At 37.8% G+C, this 23362-nt stretch overlaps 1 protein-coding gene across 1 annotated transcript in view; it reads right to left on the bottom strand.

The window, feature by feature from the left end:
* Positions 1-201: 201 nt before the first annotated feature.
* TTBK1 (tau tubulin kinase 1) overlaps positions 202-23362 on the bottom strand; it is a 75982-nt gene continuing 52821 nt past the window's right edge. Inside the window, exons 13-15 of the mRNA XM_015816402.1 lie at positions 12439-12447; positions 5044-6662; positions 202-2241 (exon numbers count right to left, since the gene is read on the bottom strand). Of these exons, the coding sequence (XP_015671888.1) occupies positions 1839-2241; positions 5044-6662; positions 12439-12447 (2031 nt within the window). The 3' untranslated portion in view covers positions 202-1838. The remainder of the gene's footprint in view (positions 2242-5043; positions 6663-12438; positions 12448-23362) is intronic.

Genomic DNA, 23362 nt, shown 5'->3' with positions numbered 1-23362 from the left:
TATCTTTTTTTAAGGCCATCTTCTAATACAATATCAAAAATAGCCAACATCTCTTTGATGCAAGAACATTCGTGGGTAATCTTGGGCCTTGAATATCTATTAACAAAATAGTTATCACAAATATTTTCCTTTAACAACCAACCGAGTCCTGAATTCCCACCAGGAAAAATGGTAATATTGAATAGCCAGAATCTGTTCATCTCTTATTAAGAAGTTGCAGGTGTCATTTTATTAAGTTTACACAGCAACCAAAATTGGTCTAAAAAGAAATGAATGAAGGAAACAGGCTTCATTCATATTTCATATAGCTCTGCTTGACAGTTGTGGAGTGAAAAGAAAACAAGAAAAGGATATCTAGAACTAACAATAAATTAGCCTGATCTGCTCAAATCCTTCATTTCTTACTTTCTACCATTGCAATTTATAGATTCACATAGATGGTGGGGAGAATATTATTCAGTACAATTACAAGAGGCAAACGTTCATACATTTCCTTTTTTTTTTTTTTTTTGCAAGTCTCCATATCTAAAGCTAGATTCTTAGATATAAGTACTTAGTTATAATGTGTTTCCCGATCATAATGGCAAGTTCATACAACTTTTCAGGCCAGAGCACAGAAGGGGGGGTACCATGAACTCTCCCCTCCAAATTAGCCAGCTTCAAAAGCTTTACCAAGATTTATCAAGCGCCAGGTTGAAAACCAAATAATTTGAGAGGTTCCAAACACTGGTGATAGTCTGGCAGCTGGATTTCTAAACTAAGCAGGTACTATCATTACAAGGCATTTAGAAATGGAAAGCCTGTTAAAACAAAACATAAAAATTAAAAACTGCATGTCCAGCATATCCCAGAAGGAGAGGCAGTCCATGTTTTAAAATGCCTTATATTTGGATTTTGAAAAAACACCATACAGGAGAGCCCTATTGGTTCCTAGGTCATTATTTAGGCTATGGCTCTTTTCTTTGCACTTTCTTCTGAATTTTACCAATAAAGAGACCACGTAGAGCTCCCTGAGAAGTTTTCACTGCTGTCTTTACACAAAACACTACTTTGGGTGGATATTAGCTTACAGGCATACTGCCGAAGGGAAAAACTGATGCCTCTACTTCAGAGCACCCTGGAACAGGTTCTCCCAAGAAATTTAACACTTCTCTTCAGCAGCCCTCTCAGGACTGCTGCTAAGGGATGCTATGCATCCAAAAGAAGCTGCAAAAGATGCAGCTCCTCTCCTCTTGGCTGTTATTGACTCTTCATATAACTATAGGCAGGAGAGCAGTTGAGGGGTCCGATTGTAACTTTCTTTCTAATAATACACCAGCATCACCAGAGCTACACAAAAGCAGGCTCAGAAAGAGAGTGGGTGCCAAACAGGGACATCAATACATCTAGACCATCGAGAAGCTCACACCATGATTTCTCTTTCAGGTTCTGTGCAGCCCTTTAATTTCTCCACTGACTGGGGCTGATGTATGCTATAAAAAGCCATCTCTCCTAGCAATCTCTCAAGATTCTGTGGTATTGCTAACCGAGAAACTAAAGAAATGAGGATGAAGGAAAGAATATCAGGCACTAGGCAGGCTGCCTGAGTTGTTGCTTGGTGGCTGGCAAAAGCAAGCATGAGCTGGCCAGGAGGCTCTCAGCCAGATAGAGAGCTGGGATTGAGACAGCATGGGCATGTGGGCAAGTGAAGCACTGAAGTACAACTAGCTGCTATATGCATATATTTCCGACACATAAGGCTGTGCTGCGGCATCTTGAGTGTATATTATACGCAGAGGTTTTTCCAGCCTGGCAAGATGGTACGTCGGTAGGTCTAATGGACTGGCAGCAGCAGATCATTATCTAGCAGTAGACTTGCCTTCTTGGAATACCTGTTTTCCTTTGGTTCCTGGAGTATGGGTTTTCCCTTTTGGTCCTTTTCTGAGCATACCTGGTGACACGGGAATATCTCCCAACAGACCTAAAGCCTGAGCCCTGGATGGAGCTTTGGGAGAAGACTGAGCCCATGGAGGAAATGTGGTCCCGGGCCTATGCGGTCGAGATGGTGATGGGCTTTCCTTTCTGGATAGGGATTGGCTTTTGGGGGAAGCACTGAGGTTTCGTAGAGGGAGAACAGGGCTTCTAGCTGGAAGATGGGAGGCTTTCCTTGGGCTGCTCTTCAAGGAAGGTGTAGCAGGAGTCGGGGTTGCTTTCATCCGGGGATCACCAGATATATTCCCACATGGCCTTTGCCCCTGAATCCTGCAAGAAGAAAACATGGAGGAAGAGCAATGTTTTGTAACCAGGTCACCACAGGTATCTTACTCTAAAACTTTACGACATCACATGACAGAAACTAATAGTCTGTAACAGGTTAAAAGTAAACATATGGTGGCCAAGTGCTACCACACACCACAACAAACAAGAGGACAAGCTAGGCTATCAACATACTCAGTCACAAGATTTTATAACTAAGGCCTAATGCATTTTTTTTTTTTTTTGCAGTACCAACTTCATATGTAACAATAGCAAGGCTATCTCTTTCATCATGTATCTTGTGGGAGTTGAACAATGTACCCAAGCCCTGATGCACAGATGTATGGTTCTTTCTCCTTCAACAAAAGAGAACAAAATACTGACATGGCAGTATTCAAAGTGATATCAAAATAGCAATATGCATGCAGAGATGTCATCATGGAAATACAAAAAATACTAGGCTTTTGGATTCTAATGTCTATTGTTAGTGTGTGACTCACATTTACACTGTGACATGGTTATGTATATTTTGTCATTCTTGCCTTCTCTGTGGATACCCATATTTGGACATGTTTATGCAGTGCTTGCTTCAGCCAAGATGTTATTTGCATGGTAGAGGTGAGATGCTGGTTATGTTTTTGCAGGAATAGCATTACCTTTGCTGAAAGTCACATAAACCAAGCATATAAGCCACTTGTGTTAAAGAAGCAAACACTACATACGGAGCATTTAAAGGTAGAAAATTTCCATTAATATACTGGTTTCTTTTATTTTCTGCCTTGTAAAGTATACATTATTTGGAAGAAAGACAGGATACACATTAAATGAACAAGAAATAGATTTTTCTTTCCTTGTTGGAAGGGCATAATAACTAAGGTAGACTGTCAATCAGTTATAATAATAATTGACAGATATTGATCTTTCTCTGTCTGGGAATTCTTTCTCTTACTCATGCTTAATACAGGCAGTCCTCAATTTACAAGTACAATTGGGGCCAGAATTTGGATGTTGAGCAAAGCAGCTGTTAAGTGAAATGTGCACGTGACCATTAGCTCAGATAATGTCAAACTTGTGAGTCACCTGATGTCGCGCGACGTATCAGAGCTTTTTCTCCATTGCCGGCAATGGGGTGGGCGCGGTTTCCTCATGACGCGTCCGGCCCACGGGCTGGCAGTTTGACACCCCTGACTTAGCTCAACAATTGCAATCCCAGCTCTCCCAGCTGAGATTGTTAAGCAATTGCTCAGGTCATTAAACAGAGCACTGGGGATAAGAGCACATGATTTGGAGAAGGGGCCTTCCAAACTATCACCAGAGCAATCGGGTTCATTAGCTTTACTAGCCTAGGAAGGTTAAAGAACCAGTGAACAAAATATTCTGTTAGAAATCTTTCTAGCTTTCGAAATGGTGGCGTTTGCTTGAAAGAGGCTAGAAAGCTAGCGAATGTCATCGTTCTGAAAGCTAGAAATATGTTGGCATTCAGTAGCTTTCCAGTGCTCTTCCATGGAAGAGAACACTTCTGCCAGGCTACAGAAACAAGGCTTGGATCTTTGGGATCTGAGCCCTGTTTCTACAATCCAGCAGAGGGGCTGAGCTCCACTTGGCAGGCAACTCTTTCAGCCAGTCCTCAGAGATGAGAGGGAGTCCTCTCAGCAGGCAGCAAGAACTTGCAACCTTCCCTGCCAGTTTCCCCACTGTCTTTCTGGGGAAGCCAATAGAAAAGATTGCAAATGGTGCTCACATGATTGCAGGGTGCTTGGATCATAATTGTGAACAGGTTGCCAAGTGCCTGAATTGTCACGTGATTGGGAGTGGCTGCACCATGACATGTTACAGAATGTAAAACATCCCATTTGAGGCTGTAGTAACTTCAACTGGTAGTTAAATGACCAGTTGTAAGTTGAGGGCTACCTATAAGGAAAGTAAGCATGAGAGAATGTAGATGCAGCTACGTACTATAACTAAAATAATAAAAGTCATAGACAGTTGATACATATGTCAGAATTGTTACCCACAACCTTATATATAGGAACCTCTAATATACAATATTAAGCTTGAAAAAATCTCCAGTAGGGAATACTAAACTAGGAGGGCATAAAATAGGCTTACCCCTTTCATTGTGATTCCTGTCTAAAACGTCCTTTTTATATCTTTTATTTCTAAACACTCCTAAAGAATTTTATTGTTCTGGTTTTAAAATCTGGTTTTAAAAAGTTTCCATGACCCCAATGGAATCTGTTTTAAATGCAAACATACCAACTTTCACCTAATTTTGAAGGCGAAGCCATGGAATGTTTAGGAAGGCTCTGTATTTTAAAATTATTGTCTAACATCATAGCAAGATTAATCTGGAAAAAAGGGTCAATTACAGTCTAGTGCAGGGGTAGACAACCTCGGCTCTTTTATGACTCATGCTGACTCAGGAATTCTGGGAGTTGAAGTCCATGAGTCATAAAAGAGCCGAGGTTGCCTACCCCTGGTCTAGTGTATAGGCTGAGTAAATATAAAGAAGGTGCTGAGGAGACAGCAAGAACAGAAGTAATTGCAATAGTGGCGAATATCTGTAGCTCAGGTGTAAGATGAGGATGAAGGTTTGTTCTTTGAGCTTGTGGGTTAGTTTCTGAACGTTTCATTACCAGTGCTGTTAGCACTGACACTGACATCCCCTAAACTTCCCTGAAGATGTTACTTAGCCTGGTAATGAAACATTCGGAAACCAACCCACAAGCTCGGAGAACGAACCTTCACCCTCACAAAAGTAACTCTCTAAATCCAATCGCTTGCTGAGTAGAAAGAAGTACTGCATACCTGATGGACCCAGATGCATCACCGGTACTTCTACTTGGTCCTGCTGGTGGAAGGGCTGAAGGGCTTCCATATTTTAGTTCTAACACAGGTGGCTTTACAGGTACAATGGGGCGAGGGATTCTGCTCCTTATATTTAAGCTTCTCTCCTCCATCTTTACCAGGGAAATTCTCTCCTGATTTCCAATCTTCCTTGGGGTGAAATCATCTGAATCATGAGTATCTTCCTCAGAACCAGTGGCTGACAAGGTTTCTGAAACCCGCTGCCTCTCGTCACTAGAGGAAGCAGAAGATGACACTCCAGAAGCTAACCTTAACAGATGGCTTTGTCTTTTCTCCATCACCAGGCGGGCCAAATCCTGCTGTTTCAGTCTCTTGTATAGCCTTTCTTTGCCAGAGTGTGAGGCTGAAACATCTGATCCAGTGTCTTCTTCAGACAGCAACACAGGAATCCGGCTTCTATACCTTACATTCAGTGTTTTTTTGGAAGTTTCTGCTAGAATATGTGGAAGCAACTCTGCTTGTCTAAGGGATTCATTTGCAAGAGTTTTATTATCAAGGCCAGGTTCTTCTGAAATCAACTTACTATCTTCTTCCACATCTGATTCGGGAATAAGTTTGCTCTTAAGTTCTAGCTCTTCTTCTTCTTCTTCTTCTCCTCCCATTTTAACACCATTCAGGCATACCAGTTCCCCTGCAGCTTCAGAGGTGGTTTCAATATGATTCACTGAGAAAGCACAACTTTCCATCTCTCCCCCTTCCAAGGCTGAATTCACACTCCCATTTTCTATCAGTACCTGATTTTCCTCTAATTCTTCCTCAACAATTACCTCTTCAAACTGCCCTGGATTAGAATATTCCTCGTGCCTCATAAGCTGGCCACTGGAAGACATGATGTTTAGATGTGTCTTTTCAGCAATATGGACAAATGTGCGTTCAACTTTAGTAAAAGGGGAGGAGGTTGTGGCCACAGACATAGGAGGCTTTGGTTCAGACTTGAGGATGGAAGACAATGTTCCTGGCTCAGATACATCAAGCTGGCTTCCCATAGGCTGAGGTTTCTCACTTTGAGGAGTCAGTGCGGCAAGAGTTCCAAGATCAATATCAGGAGCCAAGTCTGTATTCACAGGAGACTTTTTCAGGTCACCTGGTGAAAAGAGAACTAATGTTTTTGAGCCTTCCTCAAGTTCCAAGTCTCCTTCTGCAGCTGATGCTCGACCCTTGGATTCCTTCTGGTCATCTGCTAAAAGTGTAGATGGAGCACCTTCCTGACTACGCTCAGTACTTTTTTGACTTACTTCACTGCTTGAATCACTTTGCATATCAAATTCTTCCCCTAAATAACCAAGTTCCTCCTCCTCCTCCTCCTCCTCCTCTTCCTCTTCCTCTTCTTTTTCCTCCTTCTTTTCTTTGTATCTGCCATTTGCCACTTGAAGATGAGCATTAGGTGGTTTAAAAGGGGCAGTTAGGACAACATTTGAGAAATCCACTTTTTTTATTCGTTGGAGAATTTTGGATCTTTCCCTATTTTCTGATACATCCCTTTTGAAATCTTGGTAAGGCAAATTTAAAGGCACCACCCTGGGGAGACCAGTCATTTCAAAAGGTTTCAGTGGGAATACCTGGAAAAAGACATACAAAAATATTTGATTATCCAGAATGTTGAAACTACATAAGCAAGAAATTAGCCAGGAGAATTAAAACCACAAATGAATGGAGACCAAGAGCTGAGGACCGTTTCCTACCAGCTTCACATCACTGGGGGGCATCTGTTTGGACCCAGCAGCAAGTAGGGTCAGAGTGGAAAGTGGACCTTATCTCCTTTCACCCTTTCTTAGTCTTATATCTTTCTCTCTCTCTGGGGGAGAAAAATTTTCCCTGGACATGAATGTTACTTATGCAGAGCTTTCAAAAATATGCAGAGATCAAGAATCACAGAATTCCTCTTCCCAGTTTTGTCAAATAACAAGAATTTATGAAGTTATGTTGGAAGAAAGATTCTGCAGGAAAAATCTATATTAACCATAATGGCAAATCCCTTACCACATGATATTAATACCCTGCTTTAAAGCCCAAGGGTATCTTCTGGGATGCCTGAAGAACAGTTCTATAGAATTCCCCCTCATTCTTTTTCAGTATTCCATCTTCAGTATCCAGATCTAATACATATAGGAAGGAAGGAGAGGCAACTGCCTCCCATTAATCTGCTGCTGCTGCTGCTGCTGCTGCTACTAAAAACAAAAAACCTGTCCTTCACCTCCTACTAGTGTGATGTCTGCTGAACACTCCTAAGAGGTAACAATGCAAAAGGTTATTATTCAGTAAATACCCTAGCAAGGCCCATGGGTCATCCTGTAAACAAGAAAAACGTAACTGGGACAGAAAGAAAACCAGTATAAAGAGAATATACACGGTAAAGATAAACATTATATGGTTTCTAGCAACACACAATAGCAGAAGCAGGAGAGGTTATTTAATAAAATAAAAGGAAAGCTGTAGAAAAAAACAGATGTCCAGGGATAGAAGAGATGTATATGACATTATTTTGAAGTGGAAATATTTTTATTTTTTTGAAAAAGTATCTGAAAATTGATGAATATCACATGAAATGAGTAGGAAGCAAATGTTACACAGGAAATAAGAACTACTTTCTGTATAGTTCATTAAGCATGAATTAGGCAATAACAAAATTGCTTAATGTAACTGTGATTCTTCAAGTGATCATCTGTGCTTTCACATCTACAGATGATACACTTCTGTAGAATTACTGTCAGAAACTTTTTACAGCTTCTTTCTACAAAATTTTATGAAAGTGTGCCCTCCATTGCATATGCTTCTAAAACTGGCTCCAATTGTACTTTTTATGTCATATTACTGACATGACACTCCAGGAGCTCTAAGTATTTGATAGATCAAGCATCATCCAAAGGAGGTGAATTAATCATATTAATGCATATAACAGATACAAATGTTTTGGAATATACATATATAACACCTTTGGTTAGATGGACAGTTTTAGGATTCAAATATAATAGAATTCTAGTATCTCTAGAAACAATTATATCAGGAAGATATGGAATGGAATGTCTAAAAAAAAGATTTTATCCTTCTCATGACCTTAAGGGGAAATTTGACATTAAAAATTGGGAAGATGGTGATGCAGAAAAATTGGATGAAAGGGAGAATACTGACTTTGGACCAATTGATGAGGATGATTTTTTAACATACACTGTGTTAAAATAGATGATAAAAATCATCTATCAGATGTAACTCAGTAGCAATATTTACAGCTGCAACATTTGTTAACAACATGGTACCAGCAACATTTTCAACTTTTAAGACATCCAAATTACTAGAACTGCTTATATATTTTAAAACTAAAATACCTATTATTAGTTTCTATAGATATTTGTTATCAATAAATGCACTTGATATAAGACATTAAGAGATGAATGAAATAAAGAATTAAAGTTCCTATATTACATAAACAATGGAAGAGTGTCTTCTATAGCAAGACTATCAATGGACCTTAAGCTATGATTTATACAACAATAAAATAATATGAGCGGCGTGATGACGTAGTGATGAAGATGCTCTCCTCCACCCGGAAGGTTGAGAGTTCAATCCTAAGTAGTGGCAGATGTTTCTCTGTTAGGGTGCAAAGAAAAAATATCTACCGTGAGCCCCACATGGCATCAGGAAGGGCATCTGGCCAAGCAACGCTCAGCTCCTTCCAGTCACCACAACTCTATCCTGAATTAAGGGATTACAGGGTCATAAAAAGGAAAGGGTTTTTTATACAACAAAAAATAATATCTAGAATTTATTGGATTTGTATAGAAAAGGATTGTCTATTTTGTTGAAGATGTAATAAGAGCAGTGCTTCTTTAAAACACATGTTTTTATATTGTTCTATACTTATTAAGTTTTGGAAGAAAATAGTGAACTATATAAATGTGACTATGTAAGAAAATTTTCAGAGGATAATATTCTCTTCAATTACATTGTTAGTATATGGAACTGAGGAATGTAAATGGATTTCCCGTGCCCTTTTTATAGCTAAACAACTGATATTGCAGCTCTGGAAAAATAAACATATGGCCCTATTTACTCAATGGATTGAAGATCTGTTTATATTTGCTACTAGAGCAGATTGTCTATAGACATGGATTTTGTATAAATTAACATAATGAAATATAAGTCTTATTTATATAAAATACAGTAAGTTCAAAAAGTAGATAGATAGATAGATAGATAGATAGATAGATAGATAGATAGATAGAACCCTTGCATACTGTTTGCGTTAGATAATTATTTATACAGTTGTAACTGTTTATTGTTGTAATGAGATACTTTATTTTTTATATTTTTTCACTTATTTTTAAGTATATGGTTTTTTAAAATAATATATTATCACTGTATTTTGTTCAATTTGGTGTCTTTTCTCTCATTATTTTAAAAACAAAACTTTAAGTATGAATATGCTCTTGAATTATATAAAATATTTGGAATCTGTGATATACCGTATAAGAATTATGCAAATACTGTAGATAGCATACAGCAAATAGTATACTAATTCAATGTTAGACAAACAGTGTTCTTCCAAAGATAGCATCTTTGGTTATCAACCTGAACTAACTTTCTTTGAATGAACTGACACTTTATCAGTGCAACGGAAAGACTAATTATTTATTTAAAAATCTGGCAGAGACGTGCAATAAAATATGTAGTTTTCAAACATGAATGTACAGTGACCACTTAAAAACATAGATAACAACCAGTTCTCGTATCACATGTACTTGTGATTAATCTTGGGAAATCCCCAGCCAGACAAGGAGGAAGGATCAAGGAAGAAGTTAGCCTTGAGTCTCTGCACAGCCACAAGAGACTTAGGACTGACACACACACACACACACACACACACACACAGAAAGTTCTGTTTATTCCCAAAGGAAGGCAAGCAATCTGGGGAGAGTCTTCTACTATAGGTAGAACTCAATAAAGTAGTCAACTTGAACCTTTTACGTGCAGATCTAGTTGCTTGGGCCTGACAATTACCAAATAGAATTTGGAGTTGGGGAAAATGTTTAGCAAAAAAAGTTATATAAAATCTCTCTCTATCCAAAAGATGCTTTGGCTTGAACAATGAAGCAATCATACGTATGGTAGATTGATGATAACGCTGTATCACCAATTTATTTAACTTCAATACTGAACTATATAGAGGGAAGCAATGGAAGAAATCAGAGCTGTGGTCAGTTTGTTCTGAGATGTATGTATGTATGTATGTATGTATGTATGTATGTATGTATGTATGTATGTATGTATGTATGTATGTATGTAAGAATAATAAAACAGTGGAACCCAGCAGTATATTCTGTGTTGGTTTTTAATGTTTTTAATATATAGATACATTTAATGTATGTATTAATGCAATGTATAGATACATTTCATGTATCTTATGAGAGTAAGATAGGCATCAAGATAGTTTAAATGTATAAATAAGAAATTTGCTTATTTTGTAATGTTTAATTGTTCATAAATAAATAAGATATAAATATATTATATATTATACTTAATATTATAAATAAAAGTTGTTCATCAGCTCACAATAGAGTAATTCTGTCATAAATACAGTGAGCAAAATAAAGGTAATCCTCATTTACCAACTGCCTCTTTTAGCAATTGTTCTCAGTTATGACAGTGATGAAAAAGTAACTTTATGACTTCATAGGTCTGCAAAGCAGAGGACAGCTGAAGTCACTTAGTGACTGCTTTGCTTAAAAACCAAGTTGCCAGTCCTAATTATGATCACTAAGTGAGGACTACCTGTACTGCAATGACATTAGAACATTTTTGATGTATGCCGATTGGTGTACATTCAAAGTGACAATAAAGTTGTTGTTGTTGTTATTTTTCTTGAGTCCTAGATTATTAAAAAAAACATCTTTGGATTCAATGTCTGACAGGACAATGGGCTAGTACACCCCTTTGATCCTGTTGTACGTAATAAAGTAGACATGTTTCTCAATGCCATCAGTGCAACCACCTGTCAACTATATCTCTGTCCTTCTGGGTTGGTGTAAGCTCCAGGACAGCGACTGCCAGGTGGGTTCAGGCAGTAATAAATTCTTCATTGCAAGAGGAGACATTCTTGGGCCTTTCAAGGAAGCCCTGATTAGCCCCTTCCTTAAAAGATCATTGCTTGATCCCACTTGTCTGGACAATTTTTGTCCAATTTCCCATCTTCCCTTTCTAGGGAAGATGATAGGAAAGATGGTGGCTTGGCAGCTTCAGAGGATCCTGGATGAATCAGGTTATCTAGACCAGTGGTTCTCAACCTTTTTAATGCCGTGACCCCCAACCGGTTGTAAGTCGAGGACTAAACCAGTCGTAAGTCGAGGACTAAACCGGTCGTAAGTCGAGGACTAAACTGGTCGTAAGTCGAGGACTACCCAACCGGTCGTAAGTCGAGGACTTTCCCTGCCCGGGAGCACCGCGCATGCGTGGTTCCGCCCCCTGCGCCGGCCAAGGCGTAGCTGGCAAGCGGCAGAGACGGAGCAGGCCAACCACCAGCTGGCCCAGCTCAAGGGAGGTAAGGCACCCGCCTGAAAAGGGGAAAAAAATGGTGGACAGCCTTGCTTGGCGACCCCCGTGAAATGGTCGATCGACCCATAGGTTGAGAACCACTGATCTAGACCCCCTTCCAGTCAGGATTCAGGCCTGGTTATGGGACAGAGACAGCATTGGTCGCACTTGTTGATGATCTCTGATGAGAGCAGGATGGGGCTTCCTTGCTCTCCTTATCATCTCAGCAGCCTTCAGTACCACTGTCCATGATATCCTTTTGGGCTGGCTATAGGGTTTGGGGCTGAGTGGCACAGTCTTGTGCCAGTTTAGCTCCTTTTTCCAAGACCAGTCCAAATCAGTGTTGATAGTGTGAGAGAGCCAGCCCATGGCTGCTCCTTTCTGGTATGCCACAAGGCTTGGTACCCTCTCCACTCCTTTTTAACATCTATATGAAGTTGCTGGGTGATGATACGCCACCATGGGTTGAGGTATCATTACTATACTGATGATAATCAACTTTATATCTTCACATCTGGTGATTGTCTGGAAGCTGTGGGGGCCTGTATGGGGGACGGACAATAGACTTTTGTTGAATCAGGGCAAGATTAAATGGCTTTGGGTACATGGAGCTTCGAGATCCAATACTTTAACATCTTTAGTTCTGGATGGGATTGCACTACCCCAGACACACCCAGTCCACAACTTGGGGGTTCTTTTGAACTTATGAATCCTGCTTGAAGAGCATGTGGTAGTCATGGTTAGGAAAGCCTTTGCGTAACTTCATGTTGTGTGCCAGTTGCACCCTTTCCTGGATTGGGAGTCCTAGACACTGAAGCCCTGGTCATTTCATACTTGGATTATTACAATGTGTTCTGCATGGGGCAACCCTTGACGAGCATTTGTAAGGTACAACTGGTGCAGACTGCAGTGGCATGGGTAATTTTTGAGGCCCTTAGACTGGCCCAAGTTACACATGGCATGGGTCCAGGTTATCTGAGGAACCATCTCACCCCAATGGGACTGGCCTGCTCCACCCATGCCCACATAAGAGCCATGCTGCGGAAGAGGCACTCTGCGGACCTGGACAGCCAAGGAATTGTGGCTGGCAACATCCAAAAGAAGAATCTTTTGGAACATTATATCCACTGATATGAGATTTGCATTCACCCTTTTGACCTTCCATAAGGGCCTGACGATCTGGCTCTGCCAGCTGGCCTGGGGCCCTAACAGGGATGTATCACACTGAAGGTGGTTGACAAATTAAGAGAAGATTTCCCCCCCTCGCCCCCCATGCATCCTTCTCCCTTCCTCTTCATTTTTTTAATTATAATTGTTACTGTTATTAGTAATATTTATTTTTTGTGGTTTTCTTGGCTTTTAATATTGTAAACCACCCATGGTCACCTTGAGGCAAGATTCTAAAGCTTCTGAACTGAAGAAGCTTCTTGGATGAGAAATGAAACATTTTCAAGGAAAACAAAACAAGAAAATCCAGTTGCCTTTTGAAAAGCATCTTTGGGACAACCATGACCTGGATGATTGAGAATCTCCATACACACGCTCCAAGGCTACAGAAGACTGGATTTGGCACCAAGGTTACAGAAGACAGTTTAGAGATCATGGATGTTAATATGGCTGCTCTAGGTATTGAACTGGTTGAGAAATATATAATTTAGACTAACTAAAAGGTATCCGTAATGTCAGATTTGTAGTCAGGATTGCTTTTTTCGCAAAGGAAGCCCGAAAGGCAAGATGAATTGAACTGAGCGTGTTCAGTATATTTATCATGGTAGTGACAATTAACTACCAGATGCTCCTCTCCAGGAAACATGAGACAGAAGAAATATCCATTCATGGGATGTTAGTTGTTCTCATCTTTAGAGGCATTTCAAAAAGAGAGTTTTGATGGGCCACATAAAATTCCACTGAAAGCTTGCTTGGGAAAAAGCAAACCAATTTAGACAACAGAGATATGACAATAAAACAAAAAGCAACAAAATATTAAGTTTTCATAAAGGAAATGAGGATATTAATCCTGTGGCTGTTGAAAAGAATCTGAGGGTTGGAAGGGATCTTTCATAAAACTAGATTCCCATATCTGTGATGCACAGATATCATAACAAAAAAGTACATCTTCACATAACATGGATGTTCATTGCCAGATAATATGAGAGTGTTCATAAGTTGCATAAGAGATTGTATAGAAAGAAAGCCAATGAACTACAGCGTTTGAATAAGCTTCAAATTATTTTGGCACGGATTTTGGAGGTCATAATTCAGGCAAAGATATTTAATGTATATTTATACATTTAAAAGACAAAGAATTAAGTAGTTGCTGAAATCTACTTGATCAGACTACATGAATAATATTCAGTAATATTCTAAAGCAAAATAAGAACAAATAACAGGATGTACACTCTCTGAAATCCCAGAGTCTCTTAGACGTTTGGGGCAGGTATACTGTAGATCTAACAGGTCTTACCTTCTTGCAGGGAAGAGTAGCAGCAGTAAACCAAGCAGCAATCTGAGTGCTCTGATCATGACAAAGGACTGGTGACACTGCCCTCCACCTTCTGATCACATTGCAAGCATCTCAAGACCACCCCCACCCCCAAAAACCTAACATATGACCTCTAGCATGCATTGGGTCAATAATTTGGGTCAGATTCATGGTTGTCATGGTGACCATGAACTCCCGATGAGCCCCAAATTCAATACTAACTGGAGGCAGCTGTATATCAGCTTGAGGAATTCAACTGTCAGATCAGCAATGGAATCCAGCAGCTCAGGTATGTGTTCACTTTACAATAAATCCAGCTGCTGTCTGGAACACCACTTCAGCCATAAAGATCTCATATCTCGTTTTCTACCGCACAGAGGCTCTGAAAGCTATCAGAGCTTCTCAGATAATAACTGCCACTCCTTTCTCCTATCCTGGGATCTCAACTGATGCCAAACACAGCAACAAGGTGTGTACATATCTGAAAAAGGAACCTCCCTAACTCTGGTCCTTCAAGTCTCAGTAATAGATGGGAGTCTCACACTTTGGTAGGAAAAACATTGTCCAGACGAATGTAATTATATTTATAAGGAATTCCTGTACACGTATTTTCAAAAACTGACATTATTCCATCAGGATATCTTTGAGAAATGTGTAATTTGCAGTTAAAGATGGAAACTTTGATCTTCATTATGCTTTTGACCAAGATGTTTACCTTTTCACTAGTACCAAACTTGGATACTCTTGCTTAACATGTCTTTTCCTTCCTGGACACTTGTGGAATATTCTTATACAGAAGTTTTTGTTCATCACACAGTTTTGGGTTAAAAATATAACAAATATATCTCCTGCCACTATCAGTTCAAAAACTATGGTATACTATTTCCAAAAATTGTATTTTGATTCCTCTTTTCATGTCAAACAAATTGATACTAAGGATAAACCATATCTTAAAATTGATTTTTAAACTGTTATATAAAAGATTTGGATGGATATCCAAATTTACTTTAGAGTAAATATTGGGTGATAATTAGCTTTTCTCCTTATTTTCTGTGTTAAAAAGATAAATATAATTTGTCCGTTATAAATTACTAGCAATATTTACAACTGTATTTACTGATATCTGAGTTTGGACCAGCAGCTTTTTCAGCATTAAAAACACCCAATGTATTAGAAGTTAGCAGTTAGTTGAAGTTAGAGTCTTCAATTCCATTTGGATACTCCTGTGAAAATTGGGAGGAAGGAACTGGGCAGAGATGTCATTTTTTGAAGAAAAAAAATTACAGCAGTGAAATGCCAAAATAACAAAACAGGAAATTACTAGAAACATTTATGCAGGGCAGTGCTCTTCTACCAACTTCTGGAAACACCTTCACAAAATTCAGCAAAGCTGCGTTTATAGTTGAGTCTACACTCAACTCTTAGCAGATTTCTGTTTTCAAACGTCTGATCTTGGAAAAACCAACATACACATTATTCACACTTAAGGAAATATTGCTCATAAAACTGTGTAAGTACCGCAAGCCTGTAGTTGATCTTATCTGATTTTCAAAAGCAGGTTGTACCTGATTAGTACCCAAATAGGAAACATCAGGGATGTCAACAAGACTGAAAATTAAAAAGAGATGAAGCCAGTATCAAACCACCTCCAGATCGTTTCCAAGTAAATGACCTGAACGTGTCAGTGACATTGCCTGGAATAAAGCTTCATTTATGCATCAATGCTGCATTTATGCATTTTACCTTTAGCTAGCGTAGCATGTCCGGTCAGCCCCCAAATCAGCCCACACAATGTGTTTTCCTGCTACAATTGATCTTGATGCCCTGGCATGCCTAGTGGTTGTTGCTCTCTTCACCGCTGCCTTAGTCAGTATTGCATTTCATAGCCCTCCCCATTTAGAAAGAGTGGTTTTCTTCACAAGCATCAAATTGTTGTTTTCTAAGGTTGACAGATACTATATTGGTTTCTCTCTGTCCCAGGGACTAATAGGAAGTCAAAGAAATGAGGAAGGGAGAAAAAATTAGCCAACTCATAATACTGAGTCCAGAGAAGAAAGTTCAAGAAAATCTATCCTCCTATATTGATATATAAGATGTAAAAATTAGGCTAGTAGAGCAGGATATATCCTTCTCTCTACTAAAACTAAAATTTATCCCTCCCTTTCACTAGTAAAAATCCTCCACAATGCTAATGCCAGGTAAGGGGCTAACAGGAGAGTTTGTATTTAGATCTGAAGTCTACATTACAATAAGAGCGCCGGTCCAGTGAAAAATGAGATTAAAAAAAAAACACTGCCACAAGTTCTGCCTTTGATTCTTTAATAAGGTTTTGGTAGTATACAAGCTTTTTTTCCGATTGTCTGGCTTAACATACATGGATTTAAAAAAGGCACAAAATCCATTGCACAGCTTCGGTTTAGTTTTTTTGTTTCTTGTTTTGTTTTAAAAGATGAAGTTGCTTGTTATTTGTGATTTCAAGTGTAGGATCTTACAGTACTCTGCAGCATTTACAGCATGTTCTACATACAAGTAATTCAGTGCATGCTTTTATACATAAGATAGAATTTCAAGTTCTGTCTTGCCATTAGTCTCTCTATATACAGAAGTAATACAGTGCTTTTATAAAAAAAAAAGAAGAAGCTTCAATGTTTTTTCTTACATGCTTGGTTTGCCCAGGAGATTAGTGCAAGCATATTATACAATGTCAGTACAAAAAGGTGAAAGGTAGGGCCGCAGAGAATTATCTTCAGTTCTAACAGGCAACACACACAAAGAATAAAAAGGCTCAGGGAAAACAAACTTTTGAACCCCTTCTGGCAACTTGGTCCTTCCAAATTAATTCCTGCTATGCCACAACAATTATACCTCACAATTCTCCTAAGAAGGGTTTTAGGCTTTTTCAGTCAATGCTAAATATACACGTGTCTGTCTGCAATAATACTGGGATGATTCTAATTCCTGAGGTTTTCATTAAAATATATTTAAAATATTAAAAATTGGCACTCCATATAAGAAAAAAGCAACACAAAGCAAACTTTGAAGCATTCATGTGGATGTTTGGAAAAACACACCAAGATAGTATGCTGCCCTAGGACAAAAAGCTGGTGAAAATGTATCTTCACTACGGACCAAGCGTTCACTTTCTAACATGAATTCCATTCTTTCTAAATTTCTTTCTAAACAGTGCGCAACAAATACATCAATACTGACTGACACTCTGGTTTAGCTGAGAAGTGAGGAGCCTTAAAACTAAAGATTTGACATTAGTAGTCTGTTATATGCACAACCAAGGCCCCAGGACTGCATGTCGCACCCCTGCAAGCTTTCAGTGCTTTTTCTAGAAGCCTCAAAACTATATGACAGAAGAAAACCATATGAGTGGAAAATAATTATATTAATCACATTTATTTTTGATTAAATTTAAATGGAAATGAAATAAAACTCAGTTTTTGCTGGAGCCTCGTCTTTCTGAAATGTGATTTCTGGTCTTTATGCTCTGGAACAACAGAGAAGGTGGTTTTGACTGCATAGCCCCAGTAAGATGTGTATGAGAGAGAAGGAGGGATTTACTCTAGAGAAAGAGAATATGATTCCACCATTAAGCCAAACTGTAGTTAGAAATTACTTCTTTGTATGCACACTGATCCTATAAAGTCATCACTGTTGCATTTCTATACATATTGGGACCAGTGTGTAAACAGAAGAAAAACAAATATCCAATTCTTCTCTTCTTCAGAATCTTAGTACTGCCAACTGCTGATCCACAATAAACAGTAGCAGCAAGTGTTTGGGCTTAGGATAAGGCCAAAGAAAGATATGCTAGTCCCTGAGGGTGCTGATGATTATGAAAGAAATCTAGAAAGCCCAAGAAACACAACACAAGTTATCAAGTGATCTCAGGCACAAGAAACTAGAAGATGCCTTAGTCCTGAGAAATACAGATGCATTCCAACAAATAAGAATCCAGCTCCCACAAGAATTAATAAGCATGAGCTTAGTACTGTATATCCTGAAACTGGTATTATCCTTTGCAGGTAGAATATGTTATTTATTTAGAACTTGCAGATTTGGCAAGTCTAGAATTTCAAAACGTTGTTAAAGAATTTGTAGGATATCTGCTTTGTAAAATACAAATCCAGCCCTTGTGTGATTGCAATGTAATAAGTTCATTCTCAACAACTTAAGTTTTCCAAATTCTGAACACATATATTGTTTGATGGCTTTCAGAAGCTATTCCTCCATTTATAGTTTTTTCTAAGGTAGAGATAGGTCCCAGTGTGTTTTCTGTGTTCCTGATTCATTAACGCAGCCTTGCACAATGTTAGCAATCATGGCTACCACTAGTGGCAGGCTAAAGTACACTGCAATCTAGAATGTATGAATCAGAAGCACTGAAATTAACCCCTTATAAAATATGCTTTTCATTCAGTCAATCCTTTTATTTTGAAACTCTTCATATATTGCTATGTTTCTACCTGCAGAGGTTTGGAAAAAAAAAAACATAGGAAGACAGAGAAGGGGGGAAATTTCATTGACAATTTGTGTTCCAATCTTGGGAAGAAGTAATAAAACTGTAAAATATTCTGAAAATATTAGTATCTTTTTGGTGCAGAGATAAGGCCAAATATAAGCAAGCTCTGCTTTTTTCAGGAAGGACCAAAGTGAAGGGGCAAGTAAGTGTCCTTTGAGCATCCTTCTTATTCTATTGTTACATGGAACAGCTTTTGCAATGTAGATGCGTTTTATGTATAGAGATAGTTTGCCTGCATTTGTAATGAGTTATTGATAAGGAAGCTCTGTGATTTATTACAAAGAAGATATAATTAAGCCAGGTACACTGAGGAGACAGGATTTAACAGAAAGCATATTACATTGTGAAAAAAATAGATCATAAATTTGATTCTGAATATTAAATTACATGCAGGTTAATGCAAAAATGGAGATCAATTTTCAACTCCAGGTTACATAATTATAGCAGCTTGTGTGTGTGTGTGTGTGTTTACATTCATTATATCATTTTCCCAGTAGTTTGAATACTACAAACAATGACTACCAATACATCAAATGGAGTGTTAAAAACATTTACTATAAATGTTATCCTTGTGCTGTTGTGAAACTGCTAAAGCAGAACTAAATGTTACCATGATTCAATATACAGAAGTCTAATAATAAAAGGAGCTTGACCAAATGTTACTTTATAAAGTTTACCAAAACTAGTAACAAAAAATACTCCACCAGTTTCATATCATTGTGGGGAAAGACAACATCCAGGAAATCATTTTTCAATACTACGTAGCTTCTATCAAGAATCCTTGTAAAATAAGGTAACATGAATTGCAGGCTGTACAAAACTGCACAAAATAAAATTATGATAACCTAATCCTTTCAAGTGATTGACTTTGATCTTCAAGTAAAAAGCCAAATGCCTTAATCCAAATCCAAATGCAATGGGAAGCTGTCCTTCAACAACAATTTCAGCACAGGCTCGTGCTTAAAGGGAGTGAAAGCTTCTGATAGTAGTGACTTATAAAAAGGAAGTTTTATAAGCATTTCAGAAGCAAAATTGTCTACATGCCATGAATAGTATATTATTTTGTTTCTTCTAAAAACTGCCAAACGTACTTTTCCATTTGACTGAATTTCTTTGCAGTGTTAATTTCAAGATGAGACCTCACATAGTAAGGCATTTCTCAACGTACTACTATAAGCTCAGGCCATTAATTAGTAGTTGAAGTGGGCATAACTTACATCCAACCCACTGAGAAACAGCAGAACAAAATCTGCATAAAATTATCTGATTTTGACCCTATGCTGCTCTTTCAGTTGTTAAATACATCAATGACCAGAAGAAACAATAATGGATAAGATATACAATCAAAGATGAAAGTATCATTTGGTGCTGAAATACTAAGGAATTGCTCAAAATGGCAGGCAACAAAATGGCAGGAGTGCTTCACCAATAACCACAAGTATTTTTATCTAACCCAACATCTGGTAGAAAAAAAAATGAGTACTTCTTTAATGTACAAATTCTTTGGGGGAGAAATGACCATAAAAGCAAAGCCCGAATTAAGGATGGTATGGTAGATTATATTCAATGACTGCATTATGTCCTGGAGCACAACATACAAAATAAGCTGGGATATATATTTGTACATATATTGCATCTTTAAAGAAAATCACTAGATACCTACATTGTAAATAAACAGAAAAATTAAGATCGGTTTAAGTTAAAATTAATTTAATTATCTGATTTGTTAAGATTTCTAATAGATTTATGCTAGAAAATAATCCATTTTTAGAAGTTGATTTGATCCCAAACCCACAACATGTGAATACACAGTTCTTATATTAAGGGATTTAATTAAGAATAATGGCAAATGAGAGAAGCATCATTACAATTCAGTAAGGAAGAAATGAAAGTGCACAACTATAATCTCATTTTTAGACATTCATATAAAATGGTATAATATTATAAAGTTTTGACTATTTTATGTGAAAAATCAAAAAATAGAAGCCAGTTCACAAATTCATATTAGTGAATTCACAGTAGTGGATCTATGAAATAATTCCAGAGATTATGCAAAAACAAAAACTTGATCGTTTTGGGAAATGACTGGATGCCTTTCCCCACAATCAGAATAATATCCTTAGGGCCTAAACCAAATCTAGTTTGTACTCATCTTTCCTGTATCATCTCTAGAATATCAATTTTTCTATCAGGCCACAATCTATTATTAACTGGTATTTAGCAGAAACATAAGAAGCTTTGAATGTAACCCTACCTTACTATCATAGATAGCAGAACCAAGCTTTTAAAAATCACTATGGAGCAGCTGTGTTAAATAAATAAATAAATAATAAATAAATACTATGTGTATACTGCATATATTGTGCACATGAAAGATACTATTAAAAGCCAATATATTATCATATATACATCATTTGCTTGTTGTATCACCTGCCAACCCAAAATCACTGACTGTGAAATTGGGTTCACAAACATCGTGATTTATAAGGAGCAAGCAACTTTAAAAGGAGGCTGAGAATTAGAACTATTATTATAAGAAAAAATAGCCTAGAAACAGATTCAGAGACATTTATGCAGAATTCTAGATATTAATATAACAGAGGGAGAAACATTCCTAAAGAAAGGAAATTTGGAAGAAAGGAAAGAAAGTATGCAACAGATACAGAAGAAAAGGGAACAGAAATTGCAAGGAAGTAAATTGAAAAAAACTAGGCAAAAATCTGACTATGGATTGAGTATGAGGGAAAAGGAAAGAAACAAGGAAGAAAGAAAAAACTAAGGAGAAGAAGGAGTCCATTTCTACTATTCAGTGAAAAAAAGCCTTTTACAAGCCAGTGTGCTCTTAGAGAGCTATGATTTTTGTTTTAAATTTCAAGAATTCCAAGCACTCTACAGTTTTGGAAAAAAAATAACATGATAAAGCAGTGCATAGACAAAGAAGTGTTAGAGATTATGAAACAGAGCTAAGAATCCTATACAAAAGATTTTATCAATTATATTAAGATCTGGAAATCTTGGAAATTAAACTCAAAAAACTAGTCTTCAATTAGAGCAGCACAATGAGTTCAATCTCCATTCATTACAAATCAAGTTTGCGTCAATGAGGTATTTTAAACATTAAGTTGATTAGCTATTATCTTGCAGCTGAGGGTTTTTTAAATAACATATCACATTGTGATTAATGAAACTATTTCCCCATTTTCATCATCCATGGAATAACCCTAAAGGGAATAAATCCCTCATGGGCTCTATTAAAATTATTATTGTCTTTAATTATTTTGTTCATAATAACTTAACTAAACTCCTCCTCAAATTGTACATTTCACTTACCATTTTGTATACTATATAATATCAAATTAGAGATTAGAATGTACTATAGTACAGCTTCAGACTTTTGTCAAATTGGGACCTTTGCAGATATACCACAACACTCATCATCCATGACATGTGGTTATGAGAGTGGCAGTTGAATATATATAGACATGATGGGGATTGAGAAATAGGCTACAATGGGTTCAGTGAAGATTATGCTGCAGAAAGATGCAACCAATTTGTGCCTTAAAGTGCAAAGTCATTTTTAAAATCTATGAATTGTGCACATGCAAATACACAAAACATGTTATAATGTAATAACATTAAGGGGATGCATAACTTCTTTTCACTGTACTGCTCCATAGTGTTTATACCACGTCTTACAGCATTTAAGAAATGTTTTTTAAAAACACATAAATGGCTTGATGAAAATATACATATATTTTGTAAGTTTTTAAAAGCAGGTAGAATTCTCAAGCAAAATTAAGATTACATAGGGATGGGGGGACTGTGACCACACTAAATGACCTCGAGGCAATCTTCTTGAGTCCCTGCACTCAGTCATTCAAGACCTAGTCATCTGGACTACTGCAACACGCTCTACATGGAGCTACCCTTGAAGAACATTCAGAAGCTACAGCTGGTGCAAGTGCAGTGGTGTGGGCAGCTTTTGAGACCCCAAGAGTGACCCACGTAACACCACTGCTCTGCGAGCTGCACTGGCTTCTGGTTTACTTCCAGGTGCACTTTAAGGTGTTGGTAATAACCTTTAAAGTCCTTCATGGCATGGATTCAAATTTGATTGGCACGCCCTACCCATGCTGGCAGAGGAGGCATACCACAGGCCCCATCAGCCAGGATATTCAGGTTGGTGGGGTCCAGGAGAAGAGCCTTCTCTGCTGTTGCTTCTGCCCTTTGGAACATCTTGTCCCCCAGAGTGAGGTTGGCTCCAACCTTCCTGACCTTCTGCAAGAGCTTAAAGCCCTGGCCCTGCCAGTTGGCTCAGGGTTCCGGGAGGGGGCCTTCACACTGGCACTGGTTGATAGATTAATAACAGAACCTACCTTCTGCCCCCCCCCACACACACACTCATCCTACTTCCTCCCTCACCATCTTTTAGTTAGGGATGAGAATTTATATTTTTATATTTTAGTATATTATTCATATTGTGTATAGGTTTTGTATAGTTTTATCTTTTTAATATTGTAAGCTGTCCAGAGTTACCCTTTGGTAATATGAGCAGCCAATAAATTCAATAAATAAATAAATCTTAAAGTTCTTTGCTTGGAAAATAGCAAGTCTGAGAATATTAGATATTCTCGCATGTCTATATTTTGAAGTTCTTGTTTCATACATTATACAGTGGGCTTGTGTTATGGTTTTTATTTAAAAAGAAATCTGATAAGAAA

Source organism: Protobothrops mucrosquamatus, unplaced genomic scaffold (genome assembly GCF_001527695.2).
Source record: "Protobothrops mucrosquamatus isolate PMUCROS unplaced genomic scaffold, P.Mucros_1.0 scaffold448, whole genome shotgun sequence".
In the NCBI taxonomy this organism is placed as follows: Eukaryota; Metazoa; Chordata; class Lepidosauria; order Squamata; family Viperidae; genus Protobothrops; species Protobothrops mucrosquamatus.
Note: the sequence above shows the minus strand (reverse complement) of the source record. Positions and strands in the feature narration are given on the sequence as shown.